Source organism: Balaenoptera ricei, chromosome 11 (genome assembly GCF_028023285.1).
Source record: "Balaenoptera ricei isolate mBalRic1 chromosome 11, mBalRic1.hap2, whole genome shotgun sequence".
Classification (NCBI taxonomy): Eukaryota; Metazoa; Chordata; class Mammalia; order Artiodactyla; family Balaenopteridae; genus Balaenoptera; species Balaenoptera ricei.
The window spans coordinates 54,059,280-54,082,479 of NC_082649.1; the positions used below are offsets into that span (position 1 = coordinate 54,059,280).

Sequence of the window (23,200 nt, forward strand, 5' to 3'; positions counted from 1 at the left end):
TTTCGTTTTGTTTTCAAACGGGGAATCGCAACTGTGCCTTCTCACAGAGCTGTGAGAAATCATTAAAAGTGTACAAGCCAAGTGCAAGGCTCAATGCTTACCACATAGATGTCAGGTGTAGTTACTGTGGTTTTATGTAAAATGAGGGACAAGAGCTCGGATACTTGAGAATTCTCACCAGGATAAGCACACGGCAGCGGCGCGCAACTCTCGCCCAGCCCACCAGACACACGCGCAGACGCGCGGGTGAGCGCACGTCCGGCCGGGCGCGCGCGCTCACGCCGCAGGGGGCGGGCCGCCGGGGACGCCAGCGTGGGGCGGGGCCAGCCGCAGTTCCCACGCCGGCCGCGGCCCCCGGAAGTAGTGTGTCAAGGGACGCGGCGGGGCGGAAGCCGTGCATGGCTGGAGGTAGTGGCGCCGCCCGGGGCGGAGATGCTGGTGCTGTTGCTAGACGACACAAACTAGTCTTCGTCACTTCCTCAGCCCGCCGTCTGCCCACTCCCCAGGCCGGAACCCAGGGGCCCGGAGCCGGGGTGGGCGCAGGGTCGTCCTCCGAGGTCCAGGATAGCGGTCAGCCGGGCAGCTGGAGTGGAGGCCACGCCACCTGAGGGGAAGGACCCGAGCCGAGGCGGGAAGATGGCCGCAGACAAGCCTGCAGGTGAGGCGCCGGCGCCTCGCGCGCTGGGGCGGCGGGACCCGCGGGGGCGGGCAGACCCTATGCTGCGGTGGCGGGGCCCCGGGTGGGGACGAGGGATGCGGACTCCAGGGCGACTCTAATTGGGGCGTGCATTTCTCTCCCCCATCCCCTCCCTCGGCCGTCGCTACTGTGAGTCTTTGGGCCCAAGGTCCGATAGTTTCTTACCAAGTGCAATATGAAGCCGCTTCTGGCCGCCTTTGCCCGGCTCTCCGGAATATCTCTGGTTTAAAAAGCTTAAATCTAGATGGCCGCTTCACAGACTTTTCGACTTCCCACTGAGGAAGGCAGAGCAAGGAAAGTTCACCCCGGAGACGCAGCTACCTTGATGCCCCCGGCTCGGGCTAGGACTCATCTGGGTGGTTTCGGCCACATCAGCCTGCCTATGGTCAGCGACGTCTTGTGTAATTAGCTTTGTAAAAACAACTTACTGAAATAAGCATAACATTATCGTGTCTCACTTCGAGCTGTGCTCTCTATAATATCTTGCGTTTAGAACCTGTTTTCCCCTCAAGGTTAATCTCGACGATTTTCTTTATGGATTACTGCTCCATTCCTAGAATCTTCTCCATTGAGGAATATAAAATTCTTTCCTGCCTACTCTGGGACGGTCTGGCGTATATTTCCTGTAAGAAAATAATGTTCTCTGTGGCATCCATCCAGGTTTTGTTGGAAGGAACTTAAATGACAGGACTTAGAAGTGGTCAACACTTAGACTTTTTACAGTAAAATTAATTTTTTTAAAAAAGGAAAAGAAAATCTCAATGTGCTGTAAGTTTTTTATTAGGTCCTGATCTCAATAACTGACGAACTTGATTTGAAATTAAAGTGAGCCAAGCCTAATACAGGTACAGATGAATGAAATTGTCAGAGCATCTTTTCAGTTATCTACTAAGAAGAAAAACAAGAGAAAAGGTTTAGAAAGTGAGGCTAAACCTTTAGAGGGTGCTAGAGAATTTTAGGTAGGCTGGTCAGGGAAAGCCTCTGGTGAGGTGATATTTGAGCAGACACCCCCAGTGAAATGAAGGGGTGAGCCGTACGGAATGGGGAGGGGTGGGTGGGAGAAAGTTCCAGGCAGGGAATAAGCATGGCCTATCCAAGGCTGGACCAAGAGGACCAACATATTCCATCTTAGTTTAGGACATTGTCTCTCCCCCAGGTTTACCATTTCTATTCACCCATACCATTGCACTTGCCTGGAATGACCTTTTTAGGCCTAAAACCTATGTCGTTTTAAAGTCCTACCTCAGTCATAAAGCATTCTTCTACTTATTCATTCATTCGTTCACAAAAATTGAGTGCCAGGCGCTGCCTTTGATATTAAAGAAATGGATATGACACACTCCCTGCTTTTGAAGACCTGCTATTCAGTCCGTTAGAGTCAGCCCTATTATAGTGGCACTCCCATTTGGGAAGAGCTATGTAATATATGTAGTAGAAGAATAAGGTCCAGAGTGATTTGGGGCCTATGTCTTTGATTGGTTTAAGCTTATAGGCCACAATGTAGGAAACTTCCCACCTAGATAATAAGGTTGAATTTGTATTAAGTAGATGAGTGTTTAGTGTGGCCCCATGAATCTCTCCACTCCTCCTCTGCATCCCCATTTCAAGTGCTGTTGTTCTGGCCTTTCTCTCTCTCTTTTTTTTTTTTTTTTTTTTAAATTGGAGTACAGTTGCTTTACAACATTGTGTTAGTTTCTGCTGTACAGCACAGTGAATCAGCTATACGTATACATCTGGCCTTTGTCTCTTGATGTGGTCTATTTCACATCGAGCATCCTTCTGAATGGTTTTCTCTCTTCCTATCCAGTCCATTCTCACTGCTGCGTTTTCACTTTATTTCTAAAACACTACTTAGATCATACCATTCCTTGCCTATCAACTTTCTAAGACTGTGCCATTTTTTGTGCATCAGATCCTAACTCCTTAATGTCACTTGTGAGGCTCTTCACAATCTTTTTTCCATCTGATACTTCTGTATCATCACATCTAGCTCTTCACACCAGAAATGATTCTTAGAAAGTATCCTGTTCTTTTGAGCTTCTGAGCAGTGATGCCCTTCTTTCTCTTCTCTATCTGGTGAACATGCCCCTCATTCAAAATCTAGTTTATATGCTGCTTCAACTCTGAGCTCCTGAGCCCAAGACCCTTTTCATGGAGCTTGTTCTTCATTAGGTAAGAAAGAGGCCCATGAAAGGATTTAAGAAGGTAAGTGACCTTATCACACTGACTGTGGCAGAGAATGGATTTTTTTTTTTTTTTTTTTTTTTTTGGCCTCACCTCTCGGCCTTTAGATCTTAGTTCCCCAGTCAGGGATCAAACCTGTGCCCTGTGCAGTGGAAGCGTGGAGTCTTAACCACTGGACCGCCAGGGAAGTCCAAGGATGAATTTAAATGAAACAAGACTGGAAGCTCAGAAACTAGATGAGTCCAGCTCATGTTGTGATATTAATTTATTCATTAAATATTCACCAACAGCCTGCTCTGCCAGACACTGCAAAGTCTCTGTCCATGAGGAGCTTGTAATGTAGTATGAAAGACAGATAAACATGTAAACAAAGTAAGAAATAATTCGGATTTCAAGCTGTGATGAATATTGTGAAGAAAAGAAAAAAACGAGTAAAAGGATAGAGAATAACTGAGAGCAGGGACCCTACTTTGAGTGGATTGGTTAGAGAAGGAAGGGCTCTCTTAGAGGTGACATTTGAACAAAGACCTGAAAGAGCCAGCCATATGGGGGAAGAATGATGCAGGTGGGAGCAGCATCAACTGTACAGACCCCTTGGACAGCAAGAAGACCCCTGGAGCATAAGCCCCTTGAGGACAGGCACGTTTGTCTGTGTTAGTCATGTGCTGTCTCCAGCGCCTAGACCAACGGCTGGCATATCGGAGCCAGCATATTTATACTCAGCATATCTATAGCATAGTGAGCAGAAGAAGCACGGCAGGAGGCGAAGTCAGAGTTGTGGCAGGGTACAGCTTCTGTCAGGCCTTGTGTAGGCCATGGAAGAAGGTGGAATTTCTTTCTAACTAATGGGAAGCCATTGGGAGATTTCAGCAGGGGCATCTCGTGATTTAGTTCATGTTTTAACTGAACCAGGTAAGAAGTGATGAAGAGTTAGGAGCATGGAGTTTGAAATCAGACAGCCTAGGCTCATCCTAGTTGTATCACTTGGTATTTGTGTATTTTTTAAGAAACCATTTTGTTAAGCCTTAGCTTTCCTGTGTAGAGAATGAGAATGATAATTACATCAACCTCACAGTGTTGGAAAAGGGTTAAATGAGCTCAGGTTAGGCCCTGGTTTTAAAAAGTTGCTGGCTATTATTACTTTAGGGTAGAGGTTGATGGAGAGGAGAGGCAGGTGTGAGAATCGCTGAGGGAGTAAAATTGGCAGAATTTGTGACTGATCGGGGGTAGTAGGTGAACACAAAGCCTTGCTCCTTGGGAAAGGTTCTGAGTTGAGCCTCAGTTTCTTCATTTGTAAAATGGGGGTCCTAATAATCTTCTAATTTATTCCTAATAGTTTTCTAGTTTATTTACCTCCCCAGGTTACAGTTTGTGAGGATCAGCTGAGGTGAGTTGTATGTTTTAGCCCACATCCTCTGGGAAGCAGAACCCTATTAAGGTGTTCACTTTTTGGAAGGTGCAAGCCCAGGATAGTGAAGGTGAGGGAGAGAAGGAAGGAAGGCAAAGGAAGATGAACTACATTACAGCCCTAGCTACTGTTCCACCGTGACCTGTGAAGAGACGTAGTAGGCCATTTGCATATGGGACTTTTCTGTAAGGTTTTCGAGGAGAAATTACACTTTAGAATAGTCCATATGAGAGACAAAGAAGGGATGATTTATTTGTCCAGCTTTCTCCCATTTCCTGTTTCCAGTTGGTCAAGACTCACCTCCTGGAGAACTAATTTACCTGTGCTTCTAGGTTGCATGGCTTCTTAGTGACTGATCAGCCAGCAGTTCTCACACCCTGATTTGTATTTCAACCAAATCATAAAGGGAGGGGGTTCCCATCCACCCTGATCCCATCCTCCCTTTATGATTCAAAGATAAACATTGAAGGGGCAGTTGAAAGTTCCAAGGTTCATGTCCCTATGTAACATAAAAGTGGTGTGAAACACCAGCAATATTTTAGGGTGATTTATTTGACTTTACTTTTTTTTTTTTTTTTATTTATAGCTGTGTTGGGTCTTCGTTTCTGTGTGAGGGCTTTCTCTAGTTGTGGCAAGTGGGGGCCACTCTTCATCGCGGTGCGCGGGCCTCTCACTGTCGTGGCCTCTCTCGTTGCGGAGCACAGGCTCCAGACGCGCAGGCTCAGCAATTGTGGCTCACGGGCCCAGCTGCTCCGCAGCACGTGGGATCTTCCCAGACCAGGGCTCGAACCCGTGTCCCCTGCATTGGCAGGCAGATTCTCAACCACTGCGCCACCAGGGAAGCCCTGACTTTACTTCTGATAGTTATTTGAAAGGAGAAAGTGGCTGGAGTTAGGATGCAAAATCCTAGATTTGAATTTATCTGAGAATTTGGACTGTGAGGATGGCAGTAGTAGGCTTAATAGGAAAAGGTTGATGACATTATGAATAAGGGAAAGACAAGACCAGATGAGTAATATGAAATCGGGAGAAGAGTTCTTGAAGATGGCTTTGACATTTTGAGCCAGGATGACTGTAAAAATGGTAGGAAGAACAAACAAAATGGGAAAACTTTAAGTTAAGGCTATTTTTATTTTATTTAAAACACCCCAACCTTTTTATTGTTATTAACTGTATGAGGTAAAAAACATGAAGTCCTCTATCACTTCTACCCACCCAGTCTCACTGTCCAGGTAACTAACACTGAGTTTGTGTGTTCTTCCAGACTTTTTCTATGCCTACCCAAGCTTACATCGACTAAAAAATATATATATGTGTGTATATATATATATACACACACACACACACGTGCAAATGAGGAAATAAACTGTGCAATACTGTCTTGCCATTTGCTTTTTTCAAGGTCCAGTAAAGAATCTGTGCATTTTTAAAATTGAAGTATAGTTAATGGAGTCTGTACATAAAGTATCTTCTCTAAGTGACCTACATTGGGTATTTTATTTTATTTTTTTATAAATTTGTTTATTTATTTTTGGTTGCGTTGGGTCTTTGTTGCTGCATGCGGGCTTTCTCTAGTTGCAGAGAGCAGGGGCTACTCTGCAGTGTGGAGGCTTCTCATTGCAGTGGCTTCTTTTGTTGCGGAGCACGGGCTCTAGGCACGTGGGCTCAGTCGTTGTGGCATGCGGGCTCAGTAGTTGTGGCTCGCAGGCGCTAGGGCGCAGCCTCAGTAGTTGTGGTGCACGGGCCCAGTTGCTCCGCAGCATGTGGGATCTTCCTGGACCAGGGCTCAAACCTATGTTCCCTGCATTGGCAGGCAGATTCTTAACCACTGCGCCACCAGAGAAGCCTCTGCATTGGGTATTTTAGGTGTTTTTAATGTTTAAGAATTTAGAGTCTTATGATTCCAATTTAAAATGAATAATTGATTTATATTTGTGAATATAAGTTGAGGCCTTACTATGTTATTGCATGGACATTAAAGAGTCACTGTTTTCAGTAAGCTTAATTTTTTAGATTTATAAGTTATTTGAGTTCTCAGAAATTTTGTCTTTTTAAGTCAAAGGCTGTACTTAAAATGTTTTAAGGTTGTAGTTAAAATGGAATATATTAAATTATTTAAAGTAGTTATAATTTTGTTTGAAGGTGTAAGTGAAATCAAACATTCATCACAGCCCTTTAAAATGAAAAATCCAAATAGAGTAAGATGTCAACATTGAATGTAAAAGTTTGAGGAAAATCTAGTCATTCTGAACTGTAAATTAATAAGTGTTAATATTTGAAAACTAGAGTAAATCTCTTCTCCATGCATAAAAACTACTCTCAGATATGAAAATAAAAACAGTCATCAGCACTGGTAGCATTCTGCTTTGCCTGTCTTTCCCAAAGTGTGCTGATATTCCTGAAGCTTGGTATTCTGTTCTTTGTTTCTGCACTGCTGGACAGGGTGCTCAAGTCTATAGCGTTGCTGGTCACATGTTAGTGCTCTGAGCTATGGAGAAATCAGCCATCGTATGTACGGCTTTGCTAAGTCATGTGATAGAAAACCACATGTGAGGTGTGTGAACCTTAGCTGGATGGTGGCTTTAGTAAACCTGCATTCTTTTTCTTTGAAATGGCATCCTCCTTATTTAAACTTTTCCTTCACAAACGCATCAACACTATTTTGCGAGGGTAGCAGTAGATTTCCTTAGGCCTGCATTTCTTTTACTTTGGGAAAATTTTTCTTTTCTTGAACATCATTGGAGCTGTATTTTGAAAAGTGTAGCTTGTGTGGAAGATCCTCCAATCAGAATTTTTTTTTAAATAAATTTATTTGTTTTATTTATTTATTTTTGGCTGTGTTGGGTCTTCCTTGCTGCACGCAGGCTTTCTCTAGTTGCGGCGAGAGGGGGCTGCTCTTCATTGTGGTGTGCGGGCTTCTCATTGCGGTGGCTTCTCTTGTTGTGGAGCACGGGCTCTAGGCGCATGGGCTTCAGTAGTTGTGGCTCACAGGCTCAGCAGTCGTGGCTCACGGGCTCTAGAGCGCAGGCTCAGTAGTTGTGACGCACGGGCCTAGTTGCTCCCCGGCATGTGAGATCTTCCCGGACCAGGGCTCGAAACCATATCCCCCGCATTGGCAGGCGGATTCTTAACCACTGTGCCACCAGGGAAACCCCTCCAATCAGATTTGAATTCTTAACATTCTGTGTTGGAATGTGTCTGGGCTTTCCGTTAACTGACTTTTTCCAGTTTTGGAAAAGCAGTATGTTTCTTTTCTACTTAGTCTAGACCTAATTGTTTGGTTAGAAATGAAGCCTGTTGGCTTAAAAAGCATCAAGGTCTATGTGCCGATGAGCTCTGTTCGCCTAGATGGTCAGCCCTGTTCATTAGGCCAGAGTAGAAGGAAGGTCAGGTTTATGGATGAACGGTCATATACTCTTTCAATTGGCAAGAGAGACTATTTCTGGACAAATAAAGACACGTTGTGGAATTATGTGCAGCCTCTTTCTGGTAAGAAGTCAGTAGTTACTAAGAAAGTGAATGTTTTAAAGACTGATTGTGAAAATAATACCTGTTCCTTGCAGAAAACTTGAAAAGTGCAGAAAGATAAGGAAAATAGGAATAGTAATCCTGTTGGAGTGGGGTTTTTTTCCCCTAGTTTTATCTTGAAGTAAAAGAACGTAGGTAAAATAATAGCTGGTTAACATGTAAAAGGCTGTTTACTGAGCTCAGTTCTCTAAAATGTCTATTTCAGAGACTCTTGTCATCCTTAGAGTCTAGCTTATTAAAGTTAGCTTCTTTCCTTATTTGGAAGATTTTAGAAGACTTTTACAGTTCCTAGAGGATAATGATAGCAGTGGCCACATAAGCCAATCTGCTTCTGGTGGAAAGTGGAAGCTTAAACTCTTCAGTGCCTTGGTGAATTGTTGGGTGTTTCCCTCTGCCTTGTATTTATAATCATAATTTATAAATGACAGTTGAGCCAAGAAGTCCCATGAAAGAATGTCATCTAATTTAGAGAGGCTATATTTTAGAAGAAACTATGGAGATAACTTAATGGCAAACTAAGAATTTTGGGCATTTGGTTTAAATTTAGTGTACTTCTTTATGAGGGGAGATAAAGTTTTTTAACACTTTAGGTTTCCTAAAAAATTTCAAAGTATTTACGTTCATTGTTAAAATTTTACGATGAATATACCTAGAGTTGAGGTTCTGTCTCAATCTAAACTCATACCTGGCTTTCTGGGATCCTGAAATCCTGTGTCCCCATTTTTACACATTTTAAAGAAAATGGTCCTTACTGTTATTGTGCACCTGAAAGTTTTGCAAAGCAGGTGTATTGTGTAAACAGTTAACAGTAACTCACTGTTACTGGCTTTCTAAAGAAAAAGCTGTTTGACAGGGTCCTCTTAAACCAGTGAGCTCTCTCCATTAAACTGTTAGGTTTTTGTCCTCCCTGTTACGAATAAATTCTTATTTATTTGTATGCAAAAGTGGAAATGAAATACTAATTTATCTAACTTTAATTATCAGAGGTAACACTTCTAATAAACCCCAATGCCAGGGACTTCCCTGGTGGTCCAGTGGCAAAGAATCCATCCTGCAATGAAAGGGACGCGGGTTTGATCCCTTCTCAGGGAACTAAGATCCCACATGCCGCGGGGCAACTAAGCCCATGCGCCACAACTACTGAGCCTGCGCACCTCAACTAGAGATCCCGCGTGCCTCAAACTACAGAGCACTCACGCTCTGGAGCCCGCGCACCACAACTACAGAGCCCATGCACCCTAGAGACCATGCACCACAACTAGAGAAGAGAAAGCCCGCACACCGCAACTAGAGAGGAGCTCATGTGCTGCAGTGAAAAGATCCCACGTGCCACAATAAAGATCTCGCATGCTGCAACTGAGACCCAATGCAGGCAAAAATAAAAATAAATAAATTAAAAAAATAAATATTAAAAAAAAACAACACTGTGAATAAAATTTACCTCTAAAAAAACAAAAACAAAAAAACCCCCAAAAACCCCAAATACCAGAATACCTTTTTTTGTAGGGCAGATCTAAGTCTTAGATAAGTTCACTTAAGCACAAATTATATTTTGTTTTTAAGTGTAAGTGGTGATTCTCAAGAGTATTGTAATAATAGGGGTTTTGCAGTGATCTGTGGAGCTGTTCACACTAAATCTAATTTCACTGTTTATTTGTATGTTTAAGGTGCAGAAATAAGTATTTTGTAAAACAAAAAACAAAAAAAAAACCCACAATGGAATCCTTAGTTGTTCTGTCAAAAGGAAAGGGGGAAGGAAGCTAATATTTAGTTAAGAGAGTTAGATGGTCAAGGGGAGACCAGACTGAAGATGTGACTGATTCCAAGACGTTTGTTTTCATTATACCATGATGTCATCTTGACAGAGGGAAATTGGGGGTCTTTGCTTACTGCTGATATGTGCCAGGCCAGGGCTTCCCAAAGTCAGCTCTACTGAGGACTCATTTGTTGAAATGATCCTGGAAAACAGGTTTCTAGGTGGTTATCAAAAAATGCTCACATCATAAGTGTACATACAGTTTAATGAATTCTCACACACCCAGAAGCACCCCCCACTCTCCACCCCATGCATCTTGCAGCCACTAGACTCCTGAAGGTAACCCCTTATCTGAATTCTAAAACCTTGTATTAGTTTTAGGCAGGCATTTAAAACTAAAACTTAAAAAAAAAGGTAACCCATGTAAATTATAAAAATTTAAACAAGTGTTGTCAAATGCAAGTTCATATGCCTGAAGCACAGTGAGGCCAAACAAACCGAAATGTCAGAGTTTGGAGCAGAGAAAGGTTTACTGCAGGGCCGAGCAAGGACATTGGGTGGCTTGTATTCAAAAAACCCAAACTCCCTGATGGTTTTTGGAAAAAAGTTTTTAATAGGCAAAATTTGGGGTGAGGGCTGCAGGGTGTGTGGCTTTCTTCTGATTGGTTGGTAGTGAGGTAACAGGGTGGTATCCAGGAATCTTGTGCTCAGCCTGAAGTTACCATCCTCCACCTGTGTGGGGGCCTTAGTTCCTGCAGAAGAACTCAAGAGATGTGTTATATATATTCCTTGAGGAGGAACCAGGACTCTGCACTGTTGTTTCTTGACTGCTCCACCTTTGTTTCTGCATTCCCTCCCTTCTCTAATTACTGTTTGAATCTGCCCTTTGGTACTCAGGAAAGGTCTAGGAGCCTGAAGCTTTTTTCTACAAACAAGAAAACAGGGTGGGAGGGGTGTTTGGAAGGGTTTTTGTATCCAGGAGGGCCCCACAGACAGGGTCCTGCTCAGTTTCACGATTGAAAGGAATAGGAAGGGAAGTAAAATCTCTCCCTCTTCCATCCCACTCCCTGAAGGTAATCACTGAGTTTGATGTATATCCTTCCAAAGTTTATTCTGTACATATTCAGAAGTACATATCTATGTATATATCTTTACAAAACATGAAGTTCAGTTGTATAATACTGTTTGCAGGACTTCCCTGGTGGCGCAGTGGTTAAGAATCCACCTGCCAATGCAGGGGACACGGCTTCGAGCCCTGTCCAGGAAGATCCCACGTGCCGCGGAGCAACTAAGCCCGTGTGCCACAACTACTGACCCTGTGCTCTAGAGTCTGTGAGCCCCAGCTACTGAAGCCCTCACGCCTAGAGTCCATGCTCCACAGCCAGAGAAGCCACCACAGTGAGAAACCCGCACACCTCAACGAAGAGTAGCCCCCGCTCGCTGCAACTAGAGAAAGCCCGTGCGCAGCAACAAAGACCCAACTCAGCCAAAAATAAGTAAATAAATAAGGAAGGAAGGAATCCACCTGCCAATGCAGGGGACACGGGTTCGATCCCTGGTCCGGGAAGATCCCACATGCTGCGGAGCAGCTAAGGCCGTGCACCACAGCTACTGAGCCCGCTAGCCACAACTACTGAGCTCACGCTCCTAGAGCCCATGCCCCACAAGAGAAGCCACCGCAATGAGAAGCCCGCACACCGCAATGAAGAGTAGCCCCCGCTTCCCGCAACTAGAGAAAGCCTGCGTGCAGCAACGAAGACCCAATGCAGCCAAAAATTAATCAATTAATTAATTAATTAAAAAACTGTTTGCAGTCTGTTCCTTTAAGATGTTGAAGATATTTTTCCATGTCAACACATGTAGACTCAGCTTCTTTAACAGTTGTTTAGTGTGCCATTGTATTCCTATACCATGCTTTAGTTAGCAATTTTTTTTAAATTGGAATATATAGTTAGCAATTTCTTAACTGAGGGATATTTAAGGATATCTCTAGTTGTGTTATTTCTAGACATTCACTTTTATAAATAGTGCTACAGTGAGCATCTCTGTGTATTTGTAGAGTGAATACCTAGAAGTGGGATTGTTTGGTCAAGGCTATGTACGTAGACAGGTATTGGCAATTCCTTACCAGGAGGTCTTAACCAGTTTACGCTCAGACCCAACAGGTGTTGTCCTTGAGTAGTTTAAGACTTGGTTCAGCTGAGATTTTTATGTTTATTTTTTAAATTTAAAAAAATCTAATTTTTTAAAGAGTATATTGGGTAGAAATTGTGAATATTAGAATGTACATGGACAGTTCTGTTAAGGAAGCTTTTTTAAAAATTGTTTTTTTGGCTGTGTAGGGTCTTAGTTGCAGCAAACAGGATCTTTTCATTGTGGTGCATGGGCTCTTCGTTGGGCGCATGGGCTTCTCTCTAGTTGTGGCGCGCAGGCTTCTCTAGTTGTGGCACGCAGGCTCCAGAGCATGTGGGCTCGGTAGTTGCAGCGTACGGGCTCTCTAGTTGTGGGGTGTGGGCTTTGTTGCCCTGCAGCATGTGAGATCTTAGTTCCCCAACCAGGGATTGAACCCACGTCCCCTGCATTGGAAGGCGGTTTCTTAACCACTGGACCACCAGGGAAGTCCCAAGGAAGCTTTTTTTTTTTTTTTTTTTTAATTAATTAATTAATTTATTTTTGGCTGCGTTGGGTCTTCGTTGCTGCGCGCGGGCTCTCTCTAGTTGCGGCGAGCGGGGGCTACTCTTCGTTGCCGTGCACGGACTTCTCACTGCGGTGGCCTCCCCCACTGCGGAGCATGGGCTCCAGGTGCGCGGGCTTCAGTAGTTGTGGCTCGTGGGCTCTAGCGCACAGGCTCAGTAGTTGTGGCGCACAGGCTTAGCTGCCCCATGGCATGTGGGATCTTCCTGGACCAGGGATTGAACCCGTGTCCCCTGCATTGGCAGGTGGATTCTCAACCACTGCGCCACCAGGGAAGCCCCCAAGGAAGCTTTTTAAATGTATTAATCTTGGCTTTTGGATTTCTTTGCCTGGAAATTACCTATGAGTTCTTATCAATGTAGTTTTCTCATTGTTAAATGTTGCTGTGTTCCAACTGGATTATAAACTTTTTGAAGGCATTGTATATGTATTTATAATCCTTGTGTCTGCAGGGCCTGGCATATTTTCTTGAATATGTGGGATTTTTGGTATATGGCTGGGGGACAGATCTAATATTTTTAAGAGAACACAATATTCTCAGCCTGAATGACCTGACGGACAGAGCTGTAATCCTTACATAAGGATTTCCACAGCAAAAGGAAACATTTCTTAAGTTTTCGAAGGAATGGCTTCTTCCTCACTTATGACACTAATAGCCATTGTGGTTGAGAGAGGTCTAACTTTGGCAACTTCATTAGGAAGAAGACAATGAAGAAGAAAACTAGGGACACATTCACTGCTGTTATTACTGTTATTTCTAAAGAACTATAAAACTTGTGTGTTTGCAGATCAGGGAGCAGAGAAGCATGAAGGGACAGGTCAGTCCTCTGGGATCACTGATCAAGAGAAGGAGTTGTCCACCAGTGCTTTCCAGGCTTTTACAGTAAGAAATGGTTTCTCTTAATCTGTTCCATTTTTAGTAACTGTCAAGCATGAATATTTTCACAGTGAATTTTTTAATTTATAATTTTTGTTCTGTACTGATTCCAGAGTTTTAAGTTTAGAGAGTAGGTTTAGGTTTAAAAAATTTTTTTTTAATTTTAGAGTTTAAATATGGTGAAAGGAATGGGAGTAATTTGAGCCATTTCCAACTTTTTGTGTTTCCATAAACATATTTTAACTGTCATAATGTTGTTTTTAAGTCTCTTAAGTTTAGATTTGTAAATATGTGGGTCAGTCTTTTCATTTTACTACTCTCTTCAATTCTCTTCCTTGACTGTGCTTTAAAATGGAACCCCAAAAGTTTATTGTCAAAACTTTAACTTTTCTGACATTAAACGACATGAAAAAAAAACATTATTTTATCATCAAGTTACATACATGTAAGTGGAAGAACTTGATACTTGGGTATTCCAAGTATACTAGAAATTAAAATTTGGAGTAATTAATCATACTACCTTTCTTGGCTAGCCTTGGCTATTATACCTTGCTAGCAATATGTACTAATATATATTCTATCTGATTATAATATATATTATATATAGGTGTATTACATACCCATATGTGTGTGTGTGTCTTGTAGATATAATGCACATATATCACTGTTAGAGTTTCATTCTTAGGAAATAAATATCCACAATTTTTTTTCCGTTTTATTGAGATATAATTGACATATCACAGTTTCTTAATTGGCATGACTCTCACTTCATCTAGTGACTTTAATTAGTATATTTAGGGGAATTATATCTGTCTTTGTAAGAATTTTTAAATAAAGATCAATGAAATATATTTGGAAATGAATGTATAGTTCTTAAAGTTGGTATGTAATTTTGTTTGTGTGTTTTTGTTTTAGGCTGGAAATTATGATGTCTGTCTGCAACATCTTGCCTGCCTACAAGATATAAACAAAGACGATTATAAAATAATTTTGAATACAGCAGTAGCTGAGTTTTTCAAAAGTAGCCAGACAACAACAGATAGTTTAAGACAGACACTTAACCAGCTGAAGAATCAGGTGATACATAAATGAATTTCATTATAAAAATATTGTGGTGCTCTCTAGATTGTGAAATAAAGTTAATTAAGTAAAATTAATTTGACTTCTTATCTGATATTAATAGCATAATTTCTAATATAAAACATTTGTTGCTATTAATTTTATTTGTATAAAATTCTTACTCCATGAAATGAAAGGTATGTTGTGTGATTTTATTTTCTATTGGTTTTTTTTTTTTTTGGCTACATTGGATCTTCGTTGCTGTGCACAGGCTTTCTCTAGTTGCAGCGAGCGGGGGCTACTCTTTGTTGCAGTGCACAGGCTTCTTCTCATTGTTGTGGCTTCTCGTTGCGGAGCACAGGCTCTAGGCGCTCAGGCTTCAGTAGTTGTGGCACATGGGCTCAGTAGTTGTGGCTTACGGGCTCTAGAACGCAGGCTCAGTAGTTGTGGCACACGGGCTTAGTTGCTCCACGGCATGGGCGATCTTCCCAGATCAGGCTCGAACCCGTGTCCCTTGCATTGGCAGGCGGATTCTTAACCGCTGTGCCACCAGGGAAGTCCTTTTATTGGTTTTGAACTTGAACAGAATAAGCTAATACACAAAATTTGAATGAGCTTTGGAGTTTTGAGAAAGAATTGAAATAGAAGAGTAGCTGCCGAGATTTTATCTTATTTATAACTGCAAAGATCTGATTGTTAATAATAATGTCAAACTGTTTTAGCATTTTGAATTAGGAGATGATTAACTGATCAAATAGAAGATATTCTGATTTATATATGGTTTGGGACTTGCCTTGGTCATTGGGCATAACAGCATCACAAGGGTAGACCTTTGATATGCAAGAGGGCTAATAGCAGACCTTTAGTGCTTACTGTGTAACAAGACCTTACGTAACTAAGAACCTCGTATAGGACATCTCACTTATTCTTCCCAGTAGCCCTGTGAAGTAGCTACTATATTTTTTCTCATTTTACAGATGGGAAAGCTGAGGTACAGATGGCTTGGATAAATTGTCAAAAGACACAAAGCTTTTAAGTAATAAGAGCTACATGAACCCAGTTCTGTTTGTGTTTTTAATTACTGCTTCATGCTGTACAAGCTCTTGAGACCTTTTTGAGCCCCTGTCCTGGATTCATGAGTACCACCATACTGTGGAAGCATCACCTAAAATGTGACATGGTTAGAAATAAGAGACCCCTTCAGGTTCTTCATGACTCTTTATAGGAGTAAAGTAATTTTTCAACCCTATTAAAATTCGTCAATGAAAAGGAGAATAATAGCCAACATTTATTAAATGGTTATTACTTGATTCCATATTTCATATTAAGTGCTTTTTATGTCATATCTCATATAATCCTCACATTCAACCCTTGTGGTAGGTATTTGTTATCTCAATTTTTTATTTTTTTAATACTTTATTTATTTATTTGGCTGCAGTGGGTCTTAGTTGCGGCATGCAGGATCTTCGTTGCAGCATGCGGGATCCTTCCTTGCGGCGCACAGGCTTTCTACTTGCAGCACATGGGCTCTCTAGTTGTGCACAGGCTCCAGAGCGCGCGGCCTCAGTAGTTGCAGCGTGAGGTCTTAGTTGCCCCTCGGCATGTGGGATCTTAGTTCCCCGACCAGGGATCGAACCTGTTTCCCTTGCACTAGAAGGCTGATTCTTAACCACTGGACCACCAGGGAAGTCCCCTATCTCAATTTTAAATTGAGGTTTAGAGAGCCTATTAATTTTAATATTTACAGCTAGGAAGGGGAGAAGCAGAATTGGAACCAGACCTTCTGACTCTTGAGCCTCTTCTCATAACTGCCTCAGTCTCTATAAATGTGTATGTCATCACATTACATCATTGCTCTAGTCTTATTAACCATGATTTATCTGGAGCTCCAGAATCAAAGGAAAGATGATGTTTGCTGATGTCTAGTACTTGCGCCCTACAACCCCATAGACAGTTTCTTGCAAGGAACATTAATTTGGGCTTTGAGTACAAGTTCATCCTGAAAACCTTTTTTAGAATAAGAGGCTCCTGGGGACTTCCCTGGTGGCACAGTGGTTAAGAATCCGCCTGCCAATGTAGGGGACATGGGTTCGATCCCTGGTCCAGGAAGATCCCACATCCCACGGAGCAACTAAGCCTGTGTGCCACAACCACTGAGCCTGCTCTCTAGAGCCCGAGAGCCACAACTACTGAGCCTGCGTGCCACAACTACTGAAGCCCACGCGCCTAGAGCCCATGCTCCACTATAAGAGAAGCCACCACAATGAGAAGCCCATGCACCATAACGAAGAGTAGCCCCCGCTCGCCACAACTAGAGAAACCCCACATGCAGCAATGGAGACCCAGTGCGTCCAAAAATAAATAAAATAATTAATTTTAAAAAACATAAAGAATAAGAGGTTCCTGCAAACTTCCTGTTAAGCCAAGACAACTGTTTTTTGAAATCCTTTCATCAGCCTTTTTTTTTTTTTTTTTTTTTAATTTAATTTTTGGCTGCGTTGGGTCTTCGTTGCTGCTTTTGGGCTTTCTCTAGTTGCACCAGGCAGGGGCTACTCTTCGTTGTGGTGCACGGGCTTCTCATTGCGGTGGCTTCTCTTGTTGCGGAGCACGGGCTCTAGGCGTGTGGGCTCAGTAGTTGCGGCACATGGGCTTAGTTGCTCCGCGGCATGTGGGATCTTCCTGGACCAGGGATCAAACCCATGTCCCCTGCATTGGCAGGCGGATTCTTAACCACTGCACCACCAGGGAAGTCCCAGCCTTTATTCTTAATAAGATTGGTTCAGTAACACACACACACACGCACAGTGCCTTCCAACTCTCTTGAGTTTCCTACAAGTGTTTGTACTTGTGTCTCCTTGCTTTCTCTAAATCATACTTCTGTTCAGTCACATGTTTTGGGCATAGTGACACACCTTGTCAATCCATGCCACTTCCAGTGACTTTTTATCTCATTTAGTGAGTAGATTTTGTTCTGGCTGGAGCAATTACTAGATTATTTTGGTGAATCATAGAAAATGTGGCAAAGTTACTCATAAGTTCAACCTTTGCTGAAACGAAAACTCCTTAATTTGTCCAAAACCCCTTTTTCTGGCTGAGAATTATCCCTTTCTTAGCTTATTCTTTCTTCATTGCATAACTACCTAGAAGTGTTATCTTTCTTTGGAAATTGAGTTTTCTCTATTTAAAGAGACTATTTTTAATCACTTGAAGATAGAGACTTGATAAGTGAAAATTATAAAGACCCCAAACTCATTGAGATGCACATGCTGTTAGCTAGCTAGGACCAATTGTTAACAATTGAACCCTCCTGTCAGGCTCACCACATGGGTGATTGAAATCTGCAGAAGTCTGATTACAAATCACTATGTGTCATGAACTTTCTGTTTCTTATCATTAGCTAGACCAAGGTTGTTAAGTCCCTGTACAGTCAAACCTGGAGGTCCACGGGGGTGTGATTCCGGGGATCCCCCACTCCACGGTAGCAAAATCCACAGTTCAAGTCCCTTATATGAAATGGCATGATATTTTGATATAACCTACACGCATCTTCCTATCTTCCTGTATACTTTAAATCATCTCTAGATTATTTATAATACCTAATACAATGTAAATGCTATGTAAATAGTTGCCAGCGCACAGCAAATTCAAATTTTGCTTTTAGGAACTTTATGGAATTTTTTCCCCCAAGTGTTTTCAATCTGTGGTTGGTTGAATCCACAGATGTGGAACCTGTAGATACAGAGGGCCAACTGTATGTCAAAATTCCACTGCTTAATTTAGGAAAATGTCAGTCTTAGAATTAATTACTTAACATTCCTCAGTAATTTATTGCAGTCTTTGTGGTGGCAAAGAAAGATAAATTTTAATACAGGTGGAATTCCATTTTAATGTGTTCCATGGAATTACAGAATGGTTGTAAAACTTGATAAAAATTTAAAAGCCTATTACAGAAAGTGGGTATACAGATAGTCATTAGCTTTAAAATGCTAAGTGTTGTGACTTTTCTTCTTTTGGTATCAGATGTGGATGTTAGGGTTCTAGTAAAGCCATTAAAAAGCCGATTTTCACCACCATGTGTGACAAAGTATATTTTTGTTGTTCATTACTTTGAAAAATCTTTTTTTTTTAATTGTGAGAATAAAACCTGAACATAGTAGGAAAATCAGAAAGTATACTTTCTGGGCTTCCCTGGTGGCACAGTGGTTGAGAATCTGCCTGCCAATGCAGGGGACACGGGTTCGAGCCCTGGTCTGGGAAGATCCCACATGCCACGGAGCAACTAGGCCCGTGAGCCACAACTACTGAGCCTGCGCGTCTGGAGCCTGTGCTCCGCAACAAGAGGGGCCGCGATAGTGAGAGGCCCGCGCACCGCGATGAAGAGTGGCCCCCGCTCGCCGCAACTAGAGAAAGCCCACGCACAGAAACAAAGACCCAACACAGCCAAAAATAAATAAATAACTAAAATAAATAAAATTTAAAAAAAAAATCTCTTCATTTAAAAAAAAAAAAAAAAGAAAAGAAAGTATACTTTCTAGTCATATGACCTCAGACAAGATAATTAAGGTTTTTTTTGCTGTTTCCTTATTTATAAAATGGAAATGATAATATCTATGTCCTTGAGGTATGAGAAGGATTAAAGGAGGTATTCTCTGTAAAAGGTTTAATGTAGCAGGCCTGGCACATAGTTAAATAGTATTATTTGTTAATGTTTAAATTTACTTTGGTTTTTACAAAATGGAATCAAGCTTATGTATAAGTACCTCATAACGTTCTCATAGGAAAGGTCGTTCTGAGTTTTGCCCACTCCCTATGTAGCCTCTTGCTGCGTGAGGCTGGAAAGTGGGAACCCAACTCAGAAGCCACACTGGCTTTTAGAAAGCATTGAGGATACCTTCACAGTGGCAAGGAAGAGACTCACCTTGCCTTGGGCGAGGTACTTAATAAAGTCCCATCAGAATGTTTTACTTAGCAGAATTTTATATGAATGAAATAATTTTTAGTATGTGAGAGTAATTAAAATCTAGAGGTCCTATTAAAAATGTGGAAAATTTTAGAGTAAAAAATGTTGGCCTGTGTTCCTGTTTATTCATTTAGATTCTTTCACTTTTGCTCTTTATTACTGTTAGAACATAATCCCTGTTGATTGTTTAATAGGTGCACTCGGCTGTTGAAGAAATGGATGGATTAGATGATGTTGAAAACAGTATGTTGTATTACAATCAAGCAGTCATCCTGTATCATCTCCGGCAGTATACAGAAGCCATATCCGTTGGTGAAAAACTTTATCAGTTCATAGAACCTTTTGGTATGTTATCTGTCAAATCAGAAATTTGCCTATCTTCTCATACCTGTGAAGGTCTCTGATACTTTTATCTAGATAATAACCTGAATCAGAATTACATGTGAGTGTTTAAAGAAAGAAAAAAAGCTGTGTCGAGTTTTCTTTATGGTTAGAAAAAATAAAAATTATATCACTTTTAGATGAATCCAGGTTTTCCTTTAATATCCCACTGTTACCCCTATCCCAATTTTTGATGATAACTGTTAGAAATGCTATTTCTAATTGAAAAGATTTACTGATTTTTTTTTTTTCTTTGATGTTTAAACACCACCTCCATGTACCTGATCCTTTCTTTCTTGAGTAGCGTATTAAGGAAGGAGTGTTTTGGAATGTTAGGGGACAGTGTAGTATTTTATTTTGTATATTGCCTAATTGAAATTTTTGTGGGTAATCATAGAGTAGATAGTATAGAACCCAATTAGCTTTTTTGTTAACTAGCTTACAATTACTAGCCTCAAGTAAGAGTAGTAAGACAATAAGGGCAAAGAAAGAAGAGGGAGCAAATAAAGCAGCAAAGCTGGACCCAGGAAATGTTTGAGAGGGCCACTGGTTTCCAGCCTGCAAGCAGTCAGATTTCAATTGTCTTTTTCTCCATGGCTCCTTTCTTTTAAATTCAAAACACTGGGGGGAATTCCTGATTTATAAACCCCTTACTGCTGTTATGGTCACCACAGGACAGGTGGTGGTCTGTACCTGCTCTGGTGCTTTGGGAAGGTTCCAGGGTCCCTGGTGCTGACAGCTGGCTGGAGAGCTCTCACTGTGGCTCCAGGGAGGCCTTTTCCGGGTGCTCTTCTGCCCCTCTGCCCTGAGGATGACAGACTAGGCAGGAGACCTCAGTGGTGAAAGATTGTGTGACTAGGGACCAGTTCCTTTCCCCTGTAAAGCTGGAAATCAGTTATATTTCTAGGATGGCACAGATGTGCTTTTGCTAGAAAGCTGGTTTTTAGAATTTCCAGAACAGTTAATGAAATGATGTTCATCTTTACTATGGCTGAGCAGAATGTAGCAACCAACTAGTCAGTTTTTAGATCCACTTTTCCTCCTTCTTTGAAAACCTTTTTTTTTTTTTTTTAACTTTATTACTTGGCTCTTCATACAACATAAATTTATTGAGCATACCCTATGGAGCAGACACTGTTCTAGGGTCTGAAGATAATACAGTGAATGAAATAGAGAAAGTCTTTACCCTCATTAAGCTTATGTTCTAATGGCAGAGAGAGGCAATACGATAAATACATATGGCGAGGTAGTTAAATGCTGCAAAGAAAGGCTAAAATTGGGTAAGAGGATTGACTGGGGATGTTATTTTTAGATAAGGTAATTGAGGAAGGCCTGGGATAAGACAGTGTTTGAGAGAGGCTTGAACGAAGAGAAGAGGTGAGCCACGCAGCTGGGGGAAAGCATCACAGCCAGAGGTAATAGCGTGTGCAGAGGCCCTGAGGTGAGCGTGGTCCTGGCAAGTGAGGGGAGCAGCAGGAGCGCCATGGTGACTGGAGCGAGGTGGGGAGCACAGGGTTAGCATTTTAGCCTAGGGAAGGACTCACTGTTTTTCAGGTGTGGTGCGCAGCCCTTGGAGATGTGTGACCTTTGCACATCAACTGCACTGACTTTAGTTCTAAATGGATTCTACTCTGGCCACTGTGTAAGAGCAAGAATGGAATCAGGAAGACTTGTTAGGAGGCTCTTAAGGGCTTTTGCAATGTTCAGTTCTTGATTATAGCAGCCTTCTTTTAGACCCTTTCCATTTATCTTCTCTTTTGAAAGGAAAGGAAAATAGTGTTATGTCATATACCAGACATATACCTCTCTTCGCTGGGCTCTTCTTCCTTTGAAGTTTTTGTCTTTATATTTTCCTCTTGGCTGTTTCAATTTTCTGGTATACTCCAGTCCACACCTTGTTTCTTTTGTGTCTGTAATCACCCTGTTTCTTTTCCCCATCTCTGTGCCTAGAAAGGAAGTCTTTTTCCTAGAGTCATAGACCTTTTTAGAGTTAGAAGGAACCTCAGGGGATCGCCTGGTCCACCCCCTGCCTTCAGGCATGTGAAGTATTCTCCCCGTTTTACAGGTCAGCCAGCTGAGGTCTAAGTAGTTCAGTGATGTGCAGAGGCTGCACATCTATTAAGTAGCCAAGCAGGCACTGGAACTAGGGTTTCCTTCCACCTAAAGTAATACTCCTCATTTCATATGCTGGTATTTGGTAGATATTTTGCCAAAGGAATTTCAGACAGTAGAATCCCTGATATGAGAGACCTTGAGGTGCCTAATAGAATGACATTGTCGGTTCCATCCACAGCTCTAGGTAATAAACATTCCTTTAAGTCAAGACTCAGGCTTTGCTTTTTAGAGCTTTTTCTGTGGGGAATGGTCTGAGATACTTGCTTCACTTTGGATTGTGACTTTTCTTTTCATGTTTTTTCCCGCCAGAAGAAAAATTTGCCCAAGCAGTGTGTTTTTTGCTCGTAGACCTGTATATATTAACCTACCAAGCTGAGAAAGCTTTACATCTTCTTGCTGTTCTAGAAAAAATGATTTCACAGGGCAACAATAACAAAAATGGAAAGAATGAGGTGAGTGTTCTGAGGTGATCAGACTAAAATGTAAAGTATGATTAATATTTATGGTTATTAAATATTATTTTAACAGCTTTATTAAAATATAATTTACATACACAAAATTTACCGTTTCATAGTGTACCATTCAGTGGTTTTTAGTATACTCACAGAATTGTGCAACCATTACCACTATATGACTTCCTCACTCCGGAAAGAAACCCTGTACCTGTTAGCAGTGATTCCCTTTCCCTCCTTCCCTCTGCCTCTGGCAACCACTAGTTTACTTTTCTTTCTCTGTGGATTTGCCTTTTGTGGACGTTTCATATAAATGCAGTCATATACTATGTGACCTTTTGTGATTGGCCTCTAGTATATTATTTTCAGTTTACCATGGGTAGCCTGTAGCATTCCTTTTTCATGTATTTCATTCCTTTTTATGGCCAAATAATATTCCGTTATGTAGATATGCCACATTTTTTAATCCATTCATCAGCTGATGAACGTTGGGTTGTTTTTCCCTTTTGGCTGTTATAAGTAATGCTGCTATGAACACTGATGTACAAATTTTTGTGGGGGCATATGTTTTCAATTCTCTTGGGTGTGTATTTAAGAGTGGAATTGCCAGATCATTTGGTAACTCTATGTTTAATTTTCGGAGGAACTACCAGACTTTTCCAAAGTAGCTGCACTATTTTATATTCCTACCAGCAACTTTTGAGGGTTCCATTTTCTCCACATTCTCACCAGCCCTTACCTGTCTTTTAAAAATTGTAACCATCCTAATTGGTATGAAGTAGTACCTCATAATAGTTTTGATTTCCCTAATGACCAAGGATATATGTTCACATCTTTTCATGTGTGAGATATTAGTTTTACAGAATGTGAAGATTAGAATGAAGACAACAAAATTCCATAATCTGGGGAAATTTCATCATTAAAGTTCTTCAAAAAGAGGACATATTTATGACAATTAAGCTTCACCACGTTCTGGAGACACTTGGTGTAAATTAAGAATACATCTTCATTCTTGTGTTTTTCATTTTGCTTGTGCTTCTGGCCGCCAAGGGATGATCCTTCTTTCTTCCTCTTCCTGCTTCTTTGTTG

General features: G+C 41.5%; 1 protein-coding gene across 4 annotated transcripts in view; it reads left to right on the forward strand.

Moving 5' to 3' along the window:
- Positions 1–377: 377 nt before the first annotated feature.
- Positions 378–23,200, forward strand: part of CNOT10 (CCR4-NOT transcription complex subunit 10) — a 64,995-nt gene continuing 42,172 nt past the window's right edge. For 2 of the 4 annotated variants that reach the window (XM_059939077.1, XM_059939078.1), the window contains exons 1-5: positions 378–658; positions 13,056–13,150; positions 14,060–14,221; positions 19,358–19,508; positions 21,969–22,111. In XM_059939077.1, the coding sequence (XP_059795060.1) occupies positions 637–658; positions 13,056–13,150; positions 14,060–14,221; positions 19,358–19,508; positions 21,969–22,111 (573 nt within the window). In that variant the 5' untranslated portion in view covers positions 378–636. The remainder of the gene's footprint in view (positions 659–13,055; positions 13,151–14,059; positions 14,222–19,357; positions 19,509–21,968; positions 22,112–23,200) is intronic. The other 2 variants (XM_059939079.1, XM_059939080.1) reach the window with 2 other exon arrangements.